Source organism: Python bivittatus, unplaced genomic scaffold (genome assembly GCF_059951505.1).
Source record: "Python bivittatus isolate LINGU-HERP-01145 unplaced genomic scaffold, Pbiv_v1 ctg000080_np1212, whole genome shotgun sequence".
NCBI lineage: Eukaryota > Metazoa > Chordata > Lepidosauria > Squamata > Pythonidae > Python > Python bivittatus.
The window spans coordinates 920,700-939,433 of NW_028277035.1; the positions used below are offsets into that span (position 1 = coordinate 920,700).

The 18,734-nt window shown below is 38.4% G+C and overlaps 2 protein-coding genes across 7 annotated transcripts in view; one reads left to right on the forward strand and one right to left on the reverse strand.

Moving 5' to 3' along the window:
• Positions 1 to 1,877: 1,877 nt before the first annotated feature.
• On the reverse strand, positions 1,878 to 16,400 carry NAT9 (N-acetyltransferase 9). 5 transcript variants are annotated; one of them, XM_025171803.2, is made up of 8 exons: positions 16,137 to 16,387; positions 15,083 to 15,200; positions 14,010 to 14,096; positions 12,550 to 12,716; positions 11,048 to 11,188; positions 9,505 to 9,564; positions 8,697 to 8,791; positions 1,878 to 8,604 (listed from the first exon to the last, which is right to left on the reverse strand). In XM_025171803.2, the coding sequence occupies exons 3-8, from the start codon at positions 14,084 to 14,086 to the stop codon at positions 8,458 to 8,460; spliced, it is 687 nt and encodes a 228-aa protein (XP_025027571.1). In that variant the 5' UTR covers positions 14,087 to 14,096; positions 15,083 to 15,200; positions 16,137 to 16,387; the 3' UTR covers positions 1,878 to 8,457. The 5 variants fall into 5 exon arrangements, with proteins under 5 accessions (XP_025027571.1, XP_087989430.1, XP_025027570.1 ...); XM_088133304.1 differs by lacking the exon at positions 15,083 to 15,200 and having other exon boundaries at positions 16,271 to 16,400; XM_025171802.2 differs by lacking the exon at positions 15,083 to 15,200 and having other exon boundaries at positions 16,009 to 16,387.
• The window catches only part of SLC38A12 (solute carrier family 38 member 12), a 92,562-nt gene continuing 90,181 nt past the window's right edge, over positions 16,354 to 18,734 (forward strand). The window contains exon 1 of one of the 2 annotated variants that reach the window (XM_088133302.1): positions 16,354 to 16,533. The gene's annotated coding sequence lies outside the window, so the exon portion shown is untranslated. Of the gene's footprint in view, positions 16,534 to 16,574; positions 17,029 to 18,734 lie in introns of those variants that run through there. The other variant, XM_088133303.1, reaches the window with a different exon arrangement.

An 18,734-nucleotide genomic window follows, 5' to 3' on the forward strand; every position in this document is an offset into this window, starting at 1 on the left:
GCTAAGCTGCACAGCCAAACTTGGGAATCCCTAAACCCTTTGGAAGGTGACCATAACCTCCATATTTTGAGAATATGTCATAAATATTCTTACAAAGTAACTGTCATTGTGAGCATGGGTTGTCACAAAACATCTATTTGCCAGAACTCAAATCAGTGCAGATGGTTTTTATCCCACCTTTCACATCCAGAGATCTTCCATCTACAACATGGAGCAGCAACCACTAATTATTTTTATTTGCTAAGATGTCTAAATGCTTATGTGGGATCCACAAGCGTTCTTGGAAATGATAATGATACTGGATATTTCCTCATTCTTTCTCCAGCACCTTTAAATTGAAAAAAATCCAAGAATAAGAAGGTGTTTGGAGAAATATTAATGTCTGCTGTGTTCCCTCACTGTTCTGGGAATCCTTTTTTCTTTTCTTTTCCTTTTCTCTTCTCTTCTCTTTTTCTTTTTTGCTTCCCATCCCCCCCCCCAATTAAGGCCTATTTTAATTAACCCAGGGTTATCTCTAAAAGGTGTAATGGTTTTAGTGCCATGCCAATTTTTTCCCTTATTTTGAAATTTTTGTTTTTTTATCCCCTATTTTTTTATATATACATGAGGAAACTGTCTGTCTACATACGTATATGTGTGTGTATGTGATGTGATGTGATGAATATGCAGAATGGCACAACAGTCACTTTTTAAATGTTTAAACAAGGAATCACATTAACTTTTATTTAAAAGCTTCAGTTGTAATTTACAATTTATACACATACACACACACCCCTCTTCACATGGATAAACTAGGATAAGGGCTCAGATTCCAAGCTACCATAGAGCTTATTCTCCCACCCATCTCTATCAAACACTTTCTTCACAGTTCCCCTCTTCCAGCTGGAATTCAAAGTGGGAGGATGTGCCCTATGTTAACATTCTTTGAGTGATGGTTCTAATATCCAATCATCAGAGTGCCCACAAGCACCGTATTGAAGACTTCAAGTGTCACTGGTCCCACATCAATCCATTTTAATTCTATTGACTGGTGTTATCTGCTCTTTAGGGATTAAAAACCCTAAAACAACAGATTCATTTAAATGTTCAATGATACACCCAGCACTGTCATTTTAAAATCAATGCGAAGCTAATTTAAGTACCATGCCTTATTTGAAGAAACCTGAGAATTGCATGTTTTTAAGGATATTAAGAGTTAGAGCTTAGACAAGACTGTTGATTTCCTTTGCAGATTCTTTTCAAGGATCATGGCACTTTACCAGGTCTAAAGTAAATCTAATATGCAATGCAGACATAACCTCAGGGTGTAGTACAGTTTAGGGTCAGTGGTTTAAATGAAGTCAGAAAAACTACCACTTTTGATTGCCTATAGGGTGTGACAACTCAGACAAACAGTACAGTACTGCATAAGAAAATGTGAAAAAGTTTGCAAATTTCAGATTCCGAAGACACAAGCATAGCCGTCTGTCAAGCTCTTCCAGAGGAAATAAAATGTAGTCTGTTTTCCACCAGCATCCTTCAAATCATCTCTCTACCCTTTGGACAATTTTTTTTTTTTTACAAATCTGTCTTAGTAGCGATGTACATCAAAATGTAGCAATGATGCTACTATATGGGCTATCAACAGCTGGAATAGCCATTGCTTCAGTGTGGTTCCTCCCCTTTCAAATGCTTTCCTGTGGCAGCTTTCTAGTCCTTCCCCGTGCCGTGGTAGCTGGTATGCTGTCCTGATTAGCATACTTGAATTCCCTCACAGCACAGTGCAGTTCAGCTGAAAATAGATTTCATTCATTCTCTCTCTCTTAATTCAACAGTCATTGGAATAACATCAAGTTTAAGGACACTTAATGTGCAATATAATAAACTTGTCACATCATCTTTAAAAATCTTTATTTCTTGGATTTATATGGTTGCCCATCTCACAATAGTGATTTGTTGTGGCTTACAGCATTTAAAAACAATGCAAAAACATAATGGTATATAAAACACAACAACACATGTAACAGCCGAGGAACCAACTCAGTTTAAACAAAACAATAAGCATATCATGGGATCCCATTAATACGCAGCCCCCTTTATTTCTGTATTTGTTTACTGATGAACTTTACATACGACCTCAGTCCAGAAAGACTCTACCTGTTGCACAAATACTACTAATGAAGTAATATTAAATAATAAACAATACAAGAATAGAACAATGAAATCAATTTTGGTGTTGAAAACTCCCTAACAAATCCCCAAGGGGCTAGTGGAAGCACCAAGTTTTTAACTTGCAGAAGGTGAACTCAGGGGCAGGCTGTTCCATAGCTCCCACAACACCATTAACAGACTTTCTCCGATCACATCTCACAGTAGGGGGAAGCCCTTAGCAGGGGCTCTCTGCCATCCAAATTAGGCAGTTAGAATCGATCTGGGAAAGGCTACCCAGACACCAGGTGGTATAAGACTGTAAAGATAGCAACTGGCACCTTGAATTGCACTCAGAAACACAATGGTAGGCAGAGCAGATCCTGCAGCAATGATGTCATGTGGCATATCATGACTTCCCAATAAGCATGTAGGCCTCTGCATTTTGGATCTGCAGTGGTCTTCAAAGGCAGCTCCAGGGTGAGCAAACTACACTAACCTAGGCAAGAGATGACAGGTGTGACTGTCCTCAGTGCATCCTGGTCCAATTAAGGTCACAACTGGCACACTATCAGAAACTGGGCAAAGGCTGTTTTGGCCATGGCTTCCTCTTCCAGCAGGAGCTGTGAGTCAGGAGGACTCCCCAGACTGCAAATCTGTTCTTTCTGGGGACGTACAGGCCATTGTTAGTCAAGGCTGGTGTTTCCTAAAAGGTTGAGCTTTCCAAAACAATGTCCAAGGACCCAAGTCTCTTTGTTGCCACCACTGATTGGACCCAAGCACTCAGATAGAAATGGAATCACTGTAATCTGGTGCCTCACAAATGATTTCTCATAAAAAGGATACCTAGTTTATGGCTTGATCAGAAGAGGCTGAAGGCCCAGACCAATGGGTTTAGTATGTATTAATAGTTAAAATCTAATCTCACATGGGCAGACCTGGCCCATATACTTGGTCAGCCATGAAGTTCACTGAGTGTTGACCAATTATTCTTCCTCAGCTAACCTTTCTTATATGATTATTGTGAAAACATGGAGAGTGGAGAATCATGGCATAGAAGCAGCAGGATATCTTCCTGACAAGGAAGAAGCAATGGGAAGAACAGAAAAACTTCACTGACCAGATAAAAGGAAAAGCTGTCCTGCCATTGGCACGTTCATGACCAACAACAGATCAGTGAGGCTTAGAATATGGTACTCTTCTGCCACGACTGAGCAGCATTTCATTCACAATATATGTATCTAATGCTGCAACTTGATGCTTACATATCTGGAAGTATGCTCTATAGTAACAGCTATAGCAAGTTCTGAGTATATCTGCAAAGGACTGCCTTGTTAGTATCTAATTCCATGTAAAGCGATGGGAAGTCTTTTGCTGTTCTCTCGTTACAGATATGTCTGCTTCTCTTCAGTGGACTTTCATAGTACTAAATCTGTCATTCACATCTCATCAAGAACAGAGCCATAATTGCTTCTGACTACTTCTGGCCCTCCTTTCTATAATTGTTGCTGTCTTGCACTTTGCTGACATCTGCTTGGCAAATGCATCCGTTCACTCATTATCAGAAGGACTGTAATGCTTTCACCAGCTTCTACAAAGAGACAAGCCTCTAGTTCAGAAGATTGCTACTGATTGTCACCACTTTGAAAGTGAGAACAAAACAGTACAGCAGAAGCACTCCTCAGGCCATCTGACATATGAACACTCTGCCTAAACTAATCTCTGCTAAAATTTAAAACTTTTTTCCATTTTGTACTTTAAATTTGCAGGCAGCAAAATTAAGATTCCCAGACCAATAAAATACTAATACAAAATTTGAAATACAGAAAAACCAAACCTGAGACAATTAATAATGAGAAGATCTCAGCCCGCCTCTGTAAGCCATAGCTATTGCTAGAAACTTGGCAGCCTTTATAGAGGTTGTCCAAGTTAGGTTTTACAGAATGAAAATTGTAATTTCTTGATCAGAGAGAACACTAAATTTTCTGACAACCAAGTTTATAAGTGCCAGATTCTACGGGTGGTACAAAAGGTAGTGTAACAATACATGGATTACTGACTCAACCTCTATATCTAAGCAGGTACACATACAATTGTTGTACAGGAGACTAGTATATTTGCCTAGAGTCTCCATAATATGTAGGGTGCCAATTTGAGCCAAGGTAAAAAATTTCCTATGTGGAATATGTAGGATGTTATAGATGTAGTTATCAATCATTCATGGAGAATCTGCAATTGCACCATAAAAGGGACGAATGATTTTGGCCTTACTTAGACTGAAACTTAGCTTTTCGAGTAGGGGCATCCTGATAAACACAAAGTTGTGCAGTATATTATGAATTCTCTGTAGAGTAATGGAAGTCTTTTGCTGTTCAGTCCTTACAGATATGATTGCTTCTCTTCAGTGAAGCTTTCATACTCCTGAAATAGCAGATGAAATTATTTTAGAAAAGGCGTAAGAAATAGTAATCCAGAGAAATTAAAGGCAGGAGGCAAGAGATAAAGAAAGAAAATCCATCTGAATCTAATTTATACTACAACATTCACTGCATCTCTTCACATCATTTTACCTTTGCAAACCATCCTTGCTTCCATCACATTATATACTCTCCCTTTTTGAGGATCTTATGAACTCTGTCCAAGCATGACTTTCTCAGTCTTGTCTCTCTCTCAATCCAACCTCTCTTCCTTCTTATATTTGTTAGTCAATTTAATCCTCATTCTTTCTTGCTATATATCCAAGCCACCTCAATGTACTTCTTTTATACATATTATTTGCTTGCTATGCCTTTCTTGGACAGTAATAAAGATTTGATTTGATATTTGCTTGTTTAAATTTGAAAACTGTCTGAATCCAACTGACTCTGGCTGGTTCACAAATAGTAACATAAAAACCAATACTAACCAAAAATAAGATGGCATCTGGATACAATATACAAACAGAAAACAAAAAGCCTAACCCAAGGGGCCCATCTGTCTCACTTCAAGGCCTGGAAGAACAACCAAAGCTTAATGGAATGCCAGCAGACTGGGAACCACCCTTAATTTTGTATTCAGTTCACAATCACTGAGCACCCATTTACTCTTGACACTACCACCCCTTCTTTTACCATACATACATAAATATCCATTCCTGTTGTGTTTAACTTACTTTTACATTTCTTCTAATATATTTCTTGGATGCTAAGACATGTATTATTAACTTCAATTCTACTCTTCAACACATCACTATCATCCCTGTACAAATCTCTAAAATACTCTTCTCAGCACTCCCTCAGTTTCATGCCAAATAATTTAATCACTGTTTCTAATTCCAATCATTCTGCTGAAGGATTCTTGTTTAGTCCTCTTGACCCCCTTCCAAAAGATTTTTTGCTTCCATCAAAATCACTCTGCATGCTCTGTATCTTTTAATGTTAACTGTTGCTTGCTGTATTTGACTACCTTTTTTTCTCTATACACATTAGCTTTTCCTCATTCTTATTCTGTGCAGCAGTCAGTCTCTCACATACGTCTTCCTCATCACATCCTCTTCCCCATCCCAAGCATCCTTTTTCATATTTTCCATTCATAAAACTTCACACATACAAGTGGGGTTACATAACTATTTACGCTGTTCCAAATAGCTTCCATATCATCTTTCCTTACATCCAATTTCCATTCATTCAGTTAGATTACTGTAATTTACCTTCTAATACTTTTTCATTCAGGATGTACTTTTTCTTCCTGTGGCTGTTCCACTTTTCTTCTAGATGTTCACTTCTTTCCTTTTGTTCTGTGTCTATTTCCCCCCCAAGATCCAATCTTGACACTACCAAAAAATGGTCTGCCCTACATTCAAAACTCTTCATCACTGTTGGATCTTTCACTATTCTCTCAGTCTTTTAACATGAACAATCACAATCAAATCAGTCACGCTTTTAGATTCATTCATTTGGTATGTGTAGGCATTCTGTTTAAATCTCGTGTTCAGAACAGATTTTGGATTGCATTCATTCAGAAGGTTATATACCTTTCTCCAAAACACATCCATGATTCTTTCAGTATTATTATTATTCTTCACTGAAGCCTAACTCCAACCTATGAATTTCTACTTTCATACGCACCCACAACTCATACTTTTTGACATACATTTTAATACTTTTATTTATAATTAAAGCTACACTTTTGCTTCCATACATGTATTCATCAACTCAGTTCCACGGGATCAGACTCCTTAATTCTGATTCAGATCTATTGCAGCTTTCCCCTTTTTCTTATTTTCAAGAATCCAGTAAATATTTGTCTGTCTTTCCTTTCATTCATTAATTCATGCCTTACCATATATCTTCTTACATTCTGAGTCACAATCTTCTATAGGCCATAACTGTCAACAGATGGGCCCATGCATATTGACCTCCACGGTACATTATATCTTTGGTCACCTGATTCTTTTATGCAATGCTTCTTAGTAAGTTGAAACAAGAATTGTGTAGGCTTCTATCAAAACACAATCAGCATTTTCTGCTGTTAGTAAGGACACAATTTTGGTCAGTTTTTGCACATTTTGGCCAGTATACCGTAAGCAGGCCAAAGCCCAGTGTTATTCCAAAAAGGGTCAAAGTATTCTATGGAAGATTTGATCTAATATCTAATTCAGAGACCACATTTCAAGCCAACATGCTGTTCCATCACCCCACCAACTAGGAGGTACATGTTGTGTTCTAACACACTAAGAATCTATTAATCAACAGTTTTTAAAAATGTTGTTCTCCAGTTCTTTCTCAACATATAAGGAAACTGATTATTTTTTACATAATGTGAATTACTAGAGATTACAGAACCAGATTCCTAACATTTATTTCTCTTTTCCTTCAATTGTCACTACAATTAAATCCGTTGTAATTTAGCCCTGATAGATTTCCAATGAATAGGTACAAAAATTATACTGAGTTTTTATTTCCCATTTTATTGGAGATATATGACACTTTTCTAAATAAACTCTTATCCTTTAGCTTTAAAATGAGAAATATTATACTTAATTCCCCAGTTTCTAATTATACATCTATTCCCTTGATAAATGTAGATGCTAGGATTCTAATAACTACTTGTCCTATAGATTAAAAGTTGGTCTTCCAACTATTGTGCATCCAGCCAGGCTGGAATGAAATGGAGCCATCAGAATTCTGACAGTATGAGATTTCTTAATGAATATAGTTGTTTTAACACAAAATAGAATTCATCAGCCATAATTTATTTGGACACTAATTTATATTGCAATACACATTAAGGATGTCCTGTCCTAGTAAATCAGTGGAAGGTTACTTTGAAGAATATGAAGTTAATTTCCTTTGATCTTAAAATTAGATTTACACAACCAAAATATTTTGTATATATTGGACACAAAGGATGTTTAATTGGATGTGTACAATTGTAATTGTACAATTGGATGCAATTGTAATACTTCTGGAGGTTTAATTTAAGAGTTTAAACATTAATTGATGTGGACTTGCCCAATTATTCCCACATTTTGGGCTGAAATCTATAGGATTTTTAATGTGACTTTAGACTGATCAGTGCATGTCAAGAATGGATATGTTTTTCTCGACCATATTCCTACTACGGTTTTTGAAACTGTAAAACATCGGCATTTGTAAAGCACTTTGTAATAAATAAATAAATAAAAGCTCTGCATCTAGCTCAAGTTGATGTTTTTACTAATGTCATACCTAATTCATGAATGATATATAATAAACATGCTACAGCAGAGTAGAGTCAGCTCTCTTCATGGGCACTAGCTGTTTTATCCCTCTAGTTCTTATTTAAAAGAAAACAACCCTAACTTGGCTGAACTTGAAAAGGCCAAGCAGTTTTGGACTGGATTAACACTGGGATGGGAGACCACTAGGAAATTTCTAGACTGGAAAGTTGGAAAAACATCTGAGGTTTTTTGATAAAAGGCAGCCATTTGGTGAGAGCACTCTCAACTTATTTGTAACACCCATCCTTGAGATTCCTTGCCCCAAAATACAACTCAGCCATACTTTGTAATTTGCACTGAATTAAATGGTAAACAAGTCTATGACATTGTTCTGACAACAGCTGTTGATCAAACTCAGTTCAAGCTGAGCGCATTTTCAGCTGAAAATCCTTTTTTCTCACAAAGATGATGCAGTTCATTGTAGCTACCCTAGATGTTTACATCCTTAGAAAAAAAAGTACCAAAGGCAATAACAAGGCAGAGGTCATACATCATTTTTTTCTTCAGCAAGAATGAATGCCATGGATTCAGGACATGATTCAGATTCTGGAGCCATTCTTCTAAATTTTAGACAAATGGAGCATAGCTTCTCAGCTGTCACAATTGTGATGCTGCAGTTTCATGACACTGTACTTTGTTTCAGTCACTTCATTGGTTTGCTCACATAGCCACTGCTTCTCTTGTTCATCCACAATCAGTTTCAGTGTCATTTCTTGGAATATACTATTTACTCCCACCTAGATAATATGGAAGATAAAGTTATCTTTCAGCTCTGAAAGAAATACAATTTGATATCAACTCACTATATGAGAGTTTCTAGTTATTATACCTCCTTAAAATGAAGTTTTTTGAACATGCCAATACTGGTTTCATTTTCCAATCCAATTTTTGCTTCAAATGTGCTGAGTCCAAGATGCGTAATCCCTACCAAATAAGATATCATAATTAAGAAATAGCTTTATTGGGAAGAGGAATGAATGGTTATAGACTAATGGTAGGACACAAAGTTTGCATGCAAACATTCCCATATTGAATTAGTGGCATCTCCAGCTGGGGTTCTCTGACTCCCTAGAACCAATATCGAGTTACATAGATAAATAATTTGATTTAGTTCAAGGTATGTTTACAATGTTCCTACTGTTAGAAACAAATTAGATTTAATTTTTTTTTAGTATAAATAAAAATGATACTCATTCATAAGGCATTTTACACATCTGAGACTAAAATTCAACATCTACTGGAATATAAGTACATCACACTAATTCAAAACCAAGTTGTAGTTCGGCATTTTTAAGACACAGAAATCCACATTTCTCTCAGGGAAGGGAAGAGAATCCAGATTCAGACACGGGCAGAGGGAATTGCACTGACCTTTGAGGAAAGAAGGAGTAGAGCAGAACTCACAAACAGGTCTGAAGAACCCGTAAAGGTGATATGGAAACAAATTCCCATTCTTCCAGGGTTAAGTCTTTTGCTTAAACTGTTAATATGCTCTCAGAAATTTTGGATTAAAAAAAAAAATCTGTTCTGTTGGGTCCCCTTTTTGATCATGCAAATTCCTTAATTTCTTTGCTCATTCTCAGCTTATAGCAACTAAAAATCAGATCTCGCACATATTCTGCATTAGCCATTCTTACCATAGGACATCATGATGAGAGTGGCCTCCTTGCCAAACCCTCTGCCACGGTAGCTGGGCTCTGAAAGAGGGAACAGATGCCAAAGTCTCTTTTATAGTTTCTTGTGACATAGAGATCAAAAGTCTCCATCATCACCATAATCATTTTAGTTCAAACTACTTTTGCAGATTAGGAAAATGTGTAATTCTTCCTACTCTTTACTAAGATTTGGTATCACATGTGGAGTAATTTTAGGAAGAATGAGATTGGCAAAGAAAAAAAAAATAGGCTTGGTGAAGCCAAAAAAAAAGGAGAGCTTTCTTGATCTATATCCAATCCAGTTTATCAAGATGCATGCTTATGTTCAAAACATTAACAATAATGTCTAGACAACTTTCACTGCCCTACCAAGAAATATTTGAAGGCCATTTAATTAACTTCTCTCTTGCTCTCTCTCTCTGTATATTATATAAAATGCTAAGTACAGTGGTACCTCGGTTCACGAACTTAATTTGTTCCGCGACTCTGGTCGTGACCCGAATTGGTCGCGACCCGAATCCAATTTTCCCATAAGGTTCAATGTAAATACGGTTAATCCGTTCTGACCCCTACAAATTTGGTCGCCAACCGATTTTGGTTGCGACCCGAATCAAATTTTCCCATAAGGTTCAATGTAATTACGGTTAATCCGTTCTGAACCATATGTATTTTTTTTTTAAACTGCAAAAATATGACACAAAATACAGTATGAAGAGAGAGAACGCTAACCTTGCTCGACGCGACTTCTGGCGTGGAGGACAGGAAGGCGGGTGGGGAGGTGGTTATTGCTTGGAGGGAGAGTCCCCCTCCCTACAGGAAGCCAGGACCACGTGTCACGGCAGGGAAAATGGCCACGGATCCTGTTCGTCACCTGATCTGGCGTTCGCGAACAGAAGCAAAATTTTGCGAACGGTGCTGTTCGTGACCCGAATTGGTTGTGAACAGAAGCGTTCGTGACCCGAGGTACCACTGTATAATCCATTTGATTCTAGTATGTTTGAGATGCAGAGGCATGTTGCTGTAAACTTCAGATTATTATGAAGAGCCAGGTATTTCAAAGAGTTCTTCCATCAATACTATCCAACTCCTGCACTAGGTTTAACTGGGGAGGCCCCAATGACTTTGACTTACAGTATGGTGCCAGGAGTACAGCTTTCTTATTGGAAGTGCCCAAACAATGCAACTGCCTTCTGAGAAATATTTGGGTCAGTACACAGTTGAAGATATCCTTGTGCACTCAGGCATTTATGGAATAACAGCTACTTTAGAATGGACTCCCTTTAAACATGTCTGTTATCTGTTTAGGTTTTATGATTTTTTAAAAATGAATGCTGGCTTTAATTTTTTATTTATTATTATTAGGCACTGATGCCTTTGATTGTTGCATTTAAGATTCCTCTCTCTCTCTCTCTCTCTCTCTCTTTTTGGTCCTGTAAATCTTCTTGGCTCTTCTTGGAAAAAGAATGATATAGAAACAAAAGAAATACTGGAAGGCAGGGCAATATACATAAAACAATTAGATGACCTGCAATCATGATTTCTATCTCTCCCACAGTTGGTTCTTCAGAATTGGTAAGGAACAAGTTCACATCTCCAACCATACAATCTTCTTCTGTGGCTTTCTGCCTAGACCACTTTTCAGCATCAAGTATTATAAACGTGCATTCTGGGAAAATGTAAAAAAAAGCAGCAGAATCAATAAAGATTATTATGAACCCCTGGAAGAAGCAGCATAAAGTATAAAATCAAGCAGAAGCAGCATAAGGTATCAAGAAGCAGCATAAAGTATAAAATCAAACCTATGATTACTAGATGCAATAATATCTAGCTTTGGCCACTGTTCTACTCTCTTACCAGCACAAAAAAACACCCCACTCCACATTTTGCAGGCAGAGAAAACTGAATTAAAGATTTCACACCTTATATAAATATATACCTTAAATACTTTTTAAGGGCAATTTATAACATTTTTCTGTATTACTGCAATCAACTGGCATCAAATATAAAAAGAAATATCCAATCCTTACAATAAAATCTAAGACACAATTGTAGCTTAATAAAAATGATTTTAAAAAGCCAAAGAAAACAGTTGGTCTGTACAACTTTTCTAAAGAAAGACTGACAGACTTCTGATGGTAATTCAGTCCAGGACTGTGCAATATTACGGAAAAGATTTCTAGCTTGCAGATTCCAATTTCACTGACCACAAAATCTGGAAAAAGGCTTTTGTTGTTGATTTTCAAGTGTGTACAGTTGAGATCTCTTTCCAAAGACTGTAACATCATGTATTGTGTATTATAAAAGTCTAGCCGAACGCCACCCACAAGTGAACGCCTGTGCACTTAGTTTTTTGACAGGAGTGGAACCTCATTTAAGAACAGTTGTAAATTTCCATAAAAGAACTATTCACTTTTCCAAACTGTAATTCCATTGTCTTGTTCTCTTACATTTACCCAAAAATGCCTTCAGATCCTGAATCACAAATTCTAAATACATCCTGGAATAAGTAGGTATGCAGAAATAATAGACAGATCCTCATAATGACTGCATTTCAGTGTGAACTTCAGGATTACTTCCTTGAAGGATTTCAGGGAAATTTTAAAAGCATGCAAGACAGAAGCCTGTGTGTAGATTAACACTGTCCATGGATTAACAGCACTAGGTAAAATAAAAATGTCCTAGCACCTCATTTTGAGACTGCTCTTCCAAGAAGAACTGGAATCAATATTAATATCATGTTTCCTAACTGCAATCCAAACAAGTGGTGTAAAAGGATATCACGGTTAAAACCTTTCACCAAGTGTAACAGAATTTTCCATGCCCCACAATATATATAAACCCTTTAAATCAGATTTTCTATTATCTAATAGTATCCCTGTGCATTTGATCACAATGATTGAATAGAGCTAAAATAAAAAACATAACTTCTGGAACTGAACATTATGAAATTTTAAACTGTAACATGGAGTAATAATTCAGCATAATGGTCTGAAAGTGCCACTTTGAACTATGTGTGAAATGAACCACCCAACGTATCTGTAGACTGTCCATTTCCAAGTCCTGCCAAATATTCAGAAATCTCACTGTCTGTATCTTCCCGCCAACTGCACTGCATCTCGTATTCCTGTTCGAGGCTTAGTGGTTCAGATGCAGTCAGACGCTGCAGTTCTTCAGACTTCATCCACTCATGGTACCTGATCAGAAAATCCAGAAAGAGTATGTAGGCTTCTTTAGAATATTATCCACTGTCAACTGGTGCAAAGTTAAATAAGAACCTCTTGATGAACCCATGTTAGTGATACAATGTAACTCACATAGGCATTTTAGCAGGCCACCATTCAGATTAAGAGCTGCCATCTCAAATCCTGCACACTAGCACTTTCTTCCAGTTAGAGGTTGAACTTATTTATTTGACATTAAGAGACTGGGTTTCTGGCTATGACCAGAGGAGAGAGACTGAATATATTATGCTGCATCTTTTCTTTCTTATTTTTACAAAAAATGCCCCCTAAACATTTACCACTGAAACTGGCATTTTGCTGAATTTTACAGCACGACCTTGGAGCAATGGAGAAAATAGGGCTAATGGCTGCATTTGGCATATGATCCTTGGGTTTCCTGTCTCTGCTCTAGAGTTAGCATGAAATACAATTCAGGACAGGTACTAAGCAGGTATGCAGAGCTCATTTCTTAAGAGCTGGGTTCAGCCCCTTTTGATCCTCAGTCTATTAGCTGCCATTCACTTTTATAAGAAAAGGGGGAAAAAAGACTTCATCTGGAGAAAATCTTTCACACAGGGGATCTTCCTCTGATAGTTGGAAGCCCAACCCCCATTCAGAATGAACTTCAGACCTTTCTTCTGTTGTAATGGCATATAATAAATAGGCATCTAAACTAGAATTCTCAGTCTTATAATTCTAATCTCCAAATTTTAAGATCAACAATGAAATTCAGTGTAGATTAATTTTGGAGTAAGCACCACTGAACATACTGGAGCTTACTTGGCCTGTGCAGCAATCTATATCTGAAGGGAATAAGATGATTCAGAGTGTGTATGTATGCTGCACCTGTCTGAAACACCTTAATTCAAACTTATATTTTTCTGTGATTGCATGTTGATCCCAGAAAAGATGCACCTTCTTTAAGGAATTGCCTACAGATGCAATGTGAACAAACACTCCAAATAACATGTTTGTCTTTGAATCTGAATAAATATGCAAAGAAATCAGCTACATATGCTCTATAGCTGTACCAGTCATTCTTCGAGCAAAAAACACTCCTCATGGATGATTTTGATCAACAAAACATTAATATAAAGTTTTCTCTATGTGCCCAATGATTCTGTGCACATATTTCAAATCCAAACATATTGGGAATAATTTGTTGTTCTACCTCTACTACCCTAAACTTGTAAAATAAATACCCTTTCAGAGTTCTCAAATCAACATCTCCCCACAACACCCCAAACTAAGTTTTCTATTGCACACCTGGGTACATGAGCAGGAGTGTATGGTACTAGGGTTACCCTCTTCCCCTGCAATACAGTATTTTGGTTAATCTTCATAGTCTGAAACCTGAAACAACAATAAGCGAGAAACAAAATCTGACAAAGTAGAGATGGCATTAGAATGAAAACATTTACTGAACATTTCACTTCATCGGTATTAAAGTATTTGTAATTGAAAATATATGAAGTATACAGGTATATGCACTTGTGTATGAGTCATGAGACAAATCTAAGTATGTCACAATGGCCAACCTAATGGTTCATATAGTTCTGTATTCTCTATGACTGCTTCAAAAGACAATTTATATTATTTCATTCCCATTTTGATTTTTTCAATTATTTTTAACTTTTAAAAATCCAGTTATCTCAACATTAAACAGAATAAAGATCTAGAATCCTGAACTAATATCTGAATAGAGCAATATAGACAGTATCCTTTGGAAGACAGTTCTACAACTGACATACAATACAATATCTGGATATAAAATATAAAAGGACAAATGTATCTTTGGAAGTTGGTAGGTACTAGCTTCTACCACTCCCTAACAACATGATCAAAGGTCATGGATATGGATATGGAATTTTCTGGCCCAAAAACCTTTGAAGTGCCACGTGTTCCCATCCTTGTTTTAGAATTTTTTTCCTATTTAGCTCAAAAACTTAAAAAGCAAGCTTAACAAGAATAAACCTATTTTCATCTTCCCCACCATATATGCACCAGATATTGATAAACAGAATATGTCAGGCTGTTTTTTTAAAGCCCATTAGGTCCATCCCCTGGTAAGCCAAGTTCATAATCATTTTTGAACCCTACATGAGTTCATAATCCTTTTGAACTCTTATATAACAAGTATCTACATCCTTACAGACAGCATATGGTCTGAATCACAGGGACAATAGTATAGACCGGTGTTTCTCAACCTTGCCACCTGAAGATGTGTGGACTTCAACTCCCAGAATTCCCCAGCCAGCCACATCTTCAAGTGGCCAAGGTTGAGAAACACTGGTATAGACTACTGGTAATGTCTAGGATGGAAAATTACCACAGCTTACCTAGTACTGATGAAGCAGAGCGAAATCAGGAATGGGAAAAGAGCAGACTATGAACATACTGTGGAGAACAACTGAGATGCTGGGGGCTCATTAAAACCCACTATGAAGGGCTTTAGATCTAGAAAAAATTAGGTCAAGGGGAATAAAGGTCAAGCTAAATCTAAGGTTGTGTTTGTATAGCACCTTCTAGCTTCTGGTTAAAGGAGCTCTCTCAATTTCCTGGATTCGCACAACATTTCATCTGATTTTAAATGTTGAAGAAGCACGATATTTGAAGCTTTTTGAACTTTGGTGTTGGAGACCACTCCTGAGAACACCATGGACAACCAAGAAAACAAACCAATGGATCATCAAACAAATCAACCCAGACTTCTCACTGCAGGCACAAATGATTATGTGTCACCAAGTCGTTTTTGACTCCTAGCGACTACATAGGTTTTCTCCATGACGATCTATCCCTAACCTGTTCTTTCAAGTCTCCCAACAGTGCACTCGTTGCCATTGTAACTGAGTCTATCCACTGTACCATGGCTGTCCATGGTATTCTCAGGAGTCTTCAAAACCAAAATGCAAAGGCATCAATACTCTTCCTACCAAGTTTCTTCAAAGTCCAACTTTTGCTTCCAAAGAGTGTCACAGGGAATACCATGGCTTGCACGATTCTTATCTTTGTAGGTACAGGAGAGAGAAGAGGATAATCAGCAGAAAGATGGAGGGACTCAATTATAGTGGCAATGGGTGCACTATTGGAAGACCTGAGGGACCAGACTGGGAACAGATCGTCATGGAGAAAATCTGTCTATGTGGTCGCTAAGAGTCGACACCGACTTGATGGCACATAATCAATCAATCAGTCATCTGCGCCGCAAACTGGCCAACGATACGCTAGTCTTGCGTGCCGGGCGATCCTACCTCTGTTTACTCACTGAGAAAGAAATCGCCCCACCAAGTTCCAAGAGCCGCTCCCTCCCTAAGCGTGCTTCGAGCTGGGCCTTTAATATCGGTGCTCCTGAAGGAAGGCGAGCAAAAGCCAACAAGGCTCATGAAAGGATACAAGGCCCACCCGCTCCGTCGCCCACGCCAGCATCATCTGCGGCGACGCTAGAAGGCACCAGACAACAAGCGCGCATCCCCACAGTCTCCAAGTTCCACGGGCTCCACACACGCGCGGTTGTAAGCCCCGCCTACCGCAGCTGCACTACGGTAGCCGTGGAGCCTCAATCGGCTCTGTGGACTCGTGCTCCGAGAGCTTGCCCAGTTGACGTAGGAAGCGGCTCGAACAGCTGTAGTCACGGTTGTTGCTTTCGGTAGTCGCTGAAGTGGCCCTTTGGCCGGGGGTGCGCATGCGCCGCCCATGGCTTCGTCTCCTTCGGCGCGGCATGGGGGGAGCCGGCTTGGAGTTCCGGGTGAAGCCTCTGCCGCGGGTTTCGCTGGGCTTGTGGTTGTCACTGGTAAAGACTTTTAGAGATAAGGAGGGAAGTTCATGGTGGTTTGGGGGATGGCAGAAAGGGACATGGCGAAGCAGCTCTGTGGAGGCAGAGCGGGAAGAGGAAGCCGCGGCTGGGCGAGCCTGAGGGACGTGGCATGCCGGAGGCAGCGCTGACGGAGGTTTCAGTTGGCTTTCTAACAGGGGCTGCAGCTCGTCCGTTTTTCTGGCTCTGAAGGGCTCCCGAAGGAGTCCGTGCAGACGACCAAAGTGTTCTGAAATTAGCTTTGGGCTTTCGCCCCTTCCGTGGCGCTGCTAACGGAGGGGTTGGCTTTGTGTTAGGACGGTCGTCAGCATTGTTTCAGGGGCCGACACGCGTGTGCATGTGCAAGTCTCTGTTTACAGTTGGTGAAAATGGCTACCCCAGTTTGAAAGATGTACTCGTAAGCCTTCAAAGGATGTAATCCAGAAAAGGTGTGCGGTACAATATAATAAGCAAACAGTAAGCAAAGAGATTAAGGTATTGGTTATTTACATCTTAAGTCAAATCCATATGTAATGTAATTCTGAATTACATTCCTAAAGTTGGAATTTATTGATACATGAAGAATTATGGATTTACTGAGCACAGGTTGAAATGAAAAAAAACATTGGAGAGAGTCCCACCCTGGATTTACAGTCCTGGATTGAAGATACATTCATTCTTGATTCATGAACTGGCTCTATATCAATATTATGGAAAGATTGTCCAATTTTATTCCATGTGGTCAAGGGGTAATGCTGTGTTTAAAATGTGAGCTGATGTTTCATATACCCGTGTTTTTTTTTCATGGTGCACGTGTTTGTGTTGTTAAAACAATTTTTAAAAAGACAGGTTGTACTGTAATTGAGATTACTATCCTGTCTCACATGGGACTCTAGTGATTTGTCCCTCTGCACTTTTTAAAATTTAGCTTTCAGGTGCTGGAAGAAGCATGAATGGGATGTGTGATGTCACTAGAGGAGATGTGACTGAATATTTTGGCTTTTAAAGATAAAACCCATTGTATATGCAAGACAATTAGCTTATTTCTGCTTAGCGAAAAGGATTATCCTTCTATTTTACTGTGAAGTTCAGAGATGTGGATAAAAAGGGGAATATCTTGAGGAATACTCCTTATTTAATATTTTTGTTGATAGAAGAAAAACATGCAATTTGAGGAGGATTTTTTTTTAGTGAGACAGGCTGTGTCTTTAATTTTACACTAGTTTCAAGAGAGAAAGAGACTGCTTAATTTCTAAAAAGTGAAGTGCAAGAAACAGGAGGAAGAAAGCATCGGTGTTTATCATGAACATCCTTGTATTTAAATTGGAGTGAGCATGTACATGAATCGTGTACCTATGTGCTTTGTGAAAAGTATCACTAGAAGCCACTGGCCATTCCCATGCCCACCAAGATTTCTAGATCAAAAAGCCAGCTTTTGTTTTTTAGGTTTTTTATCCCACCTTTATTATTTTTATAAATAATTCAAGATGGTGAACATACTTAATACCCCTTCCTCCTCCTATTTTCCCCCCAACAACAACCTGGTGAGGTGAGTTGGGCTGAGAAAGAGTGGCTGGCCCAAAGTCAACCAGCCGGCTTTCATGCCTAATGAAATTCTTTGCCTTTTTTGCCTAATAATTCTGTTCTGGAGCAAAACCAGGGCCAGGAGAAATGGCAACAGGATGCTGCCACTTTCAGCTTGATTCTGTTAGTTTGCACAGAATCTAATAAAATATGGAGGCCCTTAGATCACAATGAAAGAAATTATAACTTTATGGTCTCCTACATTTAGTTTCCTTTACCTTCCTAAGTATGTAATTACTTAACCATGTTTGCTTGATCTCAAAAAGCTAAGCAGAGTCAGACTTGGTTTAGTACTTGTATGGGAAAACACAAAAATTCCAGGGCATTAGATTAGACTGCAAAGTTGAAGAAGCATCTCAGAAGAATCCAATGCAAAACATTTTGTATTACTCTAGGGAAACAATATGAACTTGACCAAAATGAAAACAAAAGCATCCCAACAGCTAGCCTATGCCACACAAAACCCATTTACCCAGCCCAGCTGCCAGAGTAGTAAACCACTAGCTTAGATCAAAAGTTTTGTATAGAATCATGTGTTAGAAGGAAGCTCAGAGGTCATCTTCATGGCCTCTATTCCATGAAGGATCTTGTATGTCTCACTTCCTGATTGAACAATT

Bases quoted from the DNA above. Each gene is read 5' to 3' on its own strand.
- NAT9 (XM_088133304.1), bottom strand. From the start codon at position 14,086: ATGAAGATTAACCAAAATACTGTATTGCAGGGGAAGAGGGTAACCCTA. The intron at 8,792-9,504 runs GTAAGAATGGCT...CTTATTTGGTAG, and splicing joins TCTCATCATGATGTCCTATG to GGATTACGCATCTTGGACTC. The intron at 8,605-8,696 runs GTATAATAACTA...CATATTATCTAG, and splicing joins AAAAACTTCATTTTAAGGAG to GTGGGAGTAAATAGTATATT.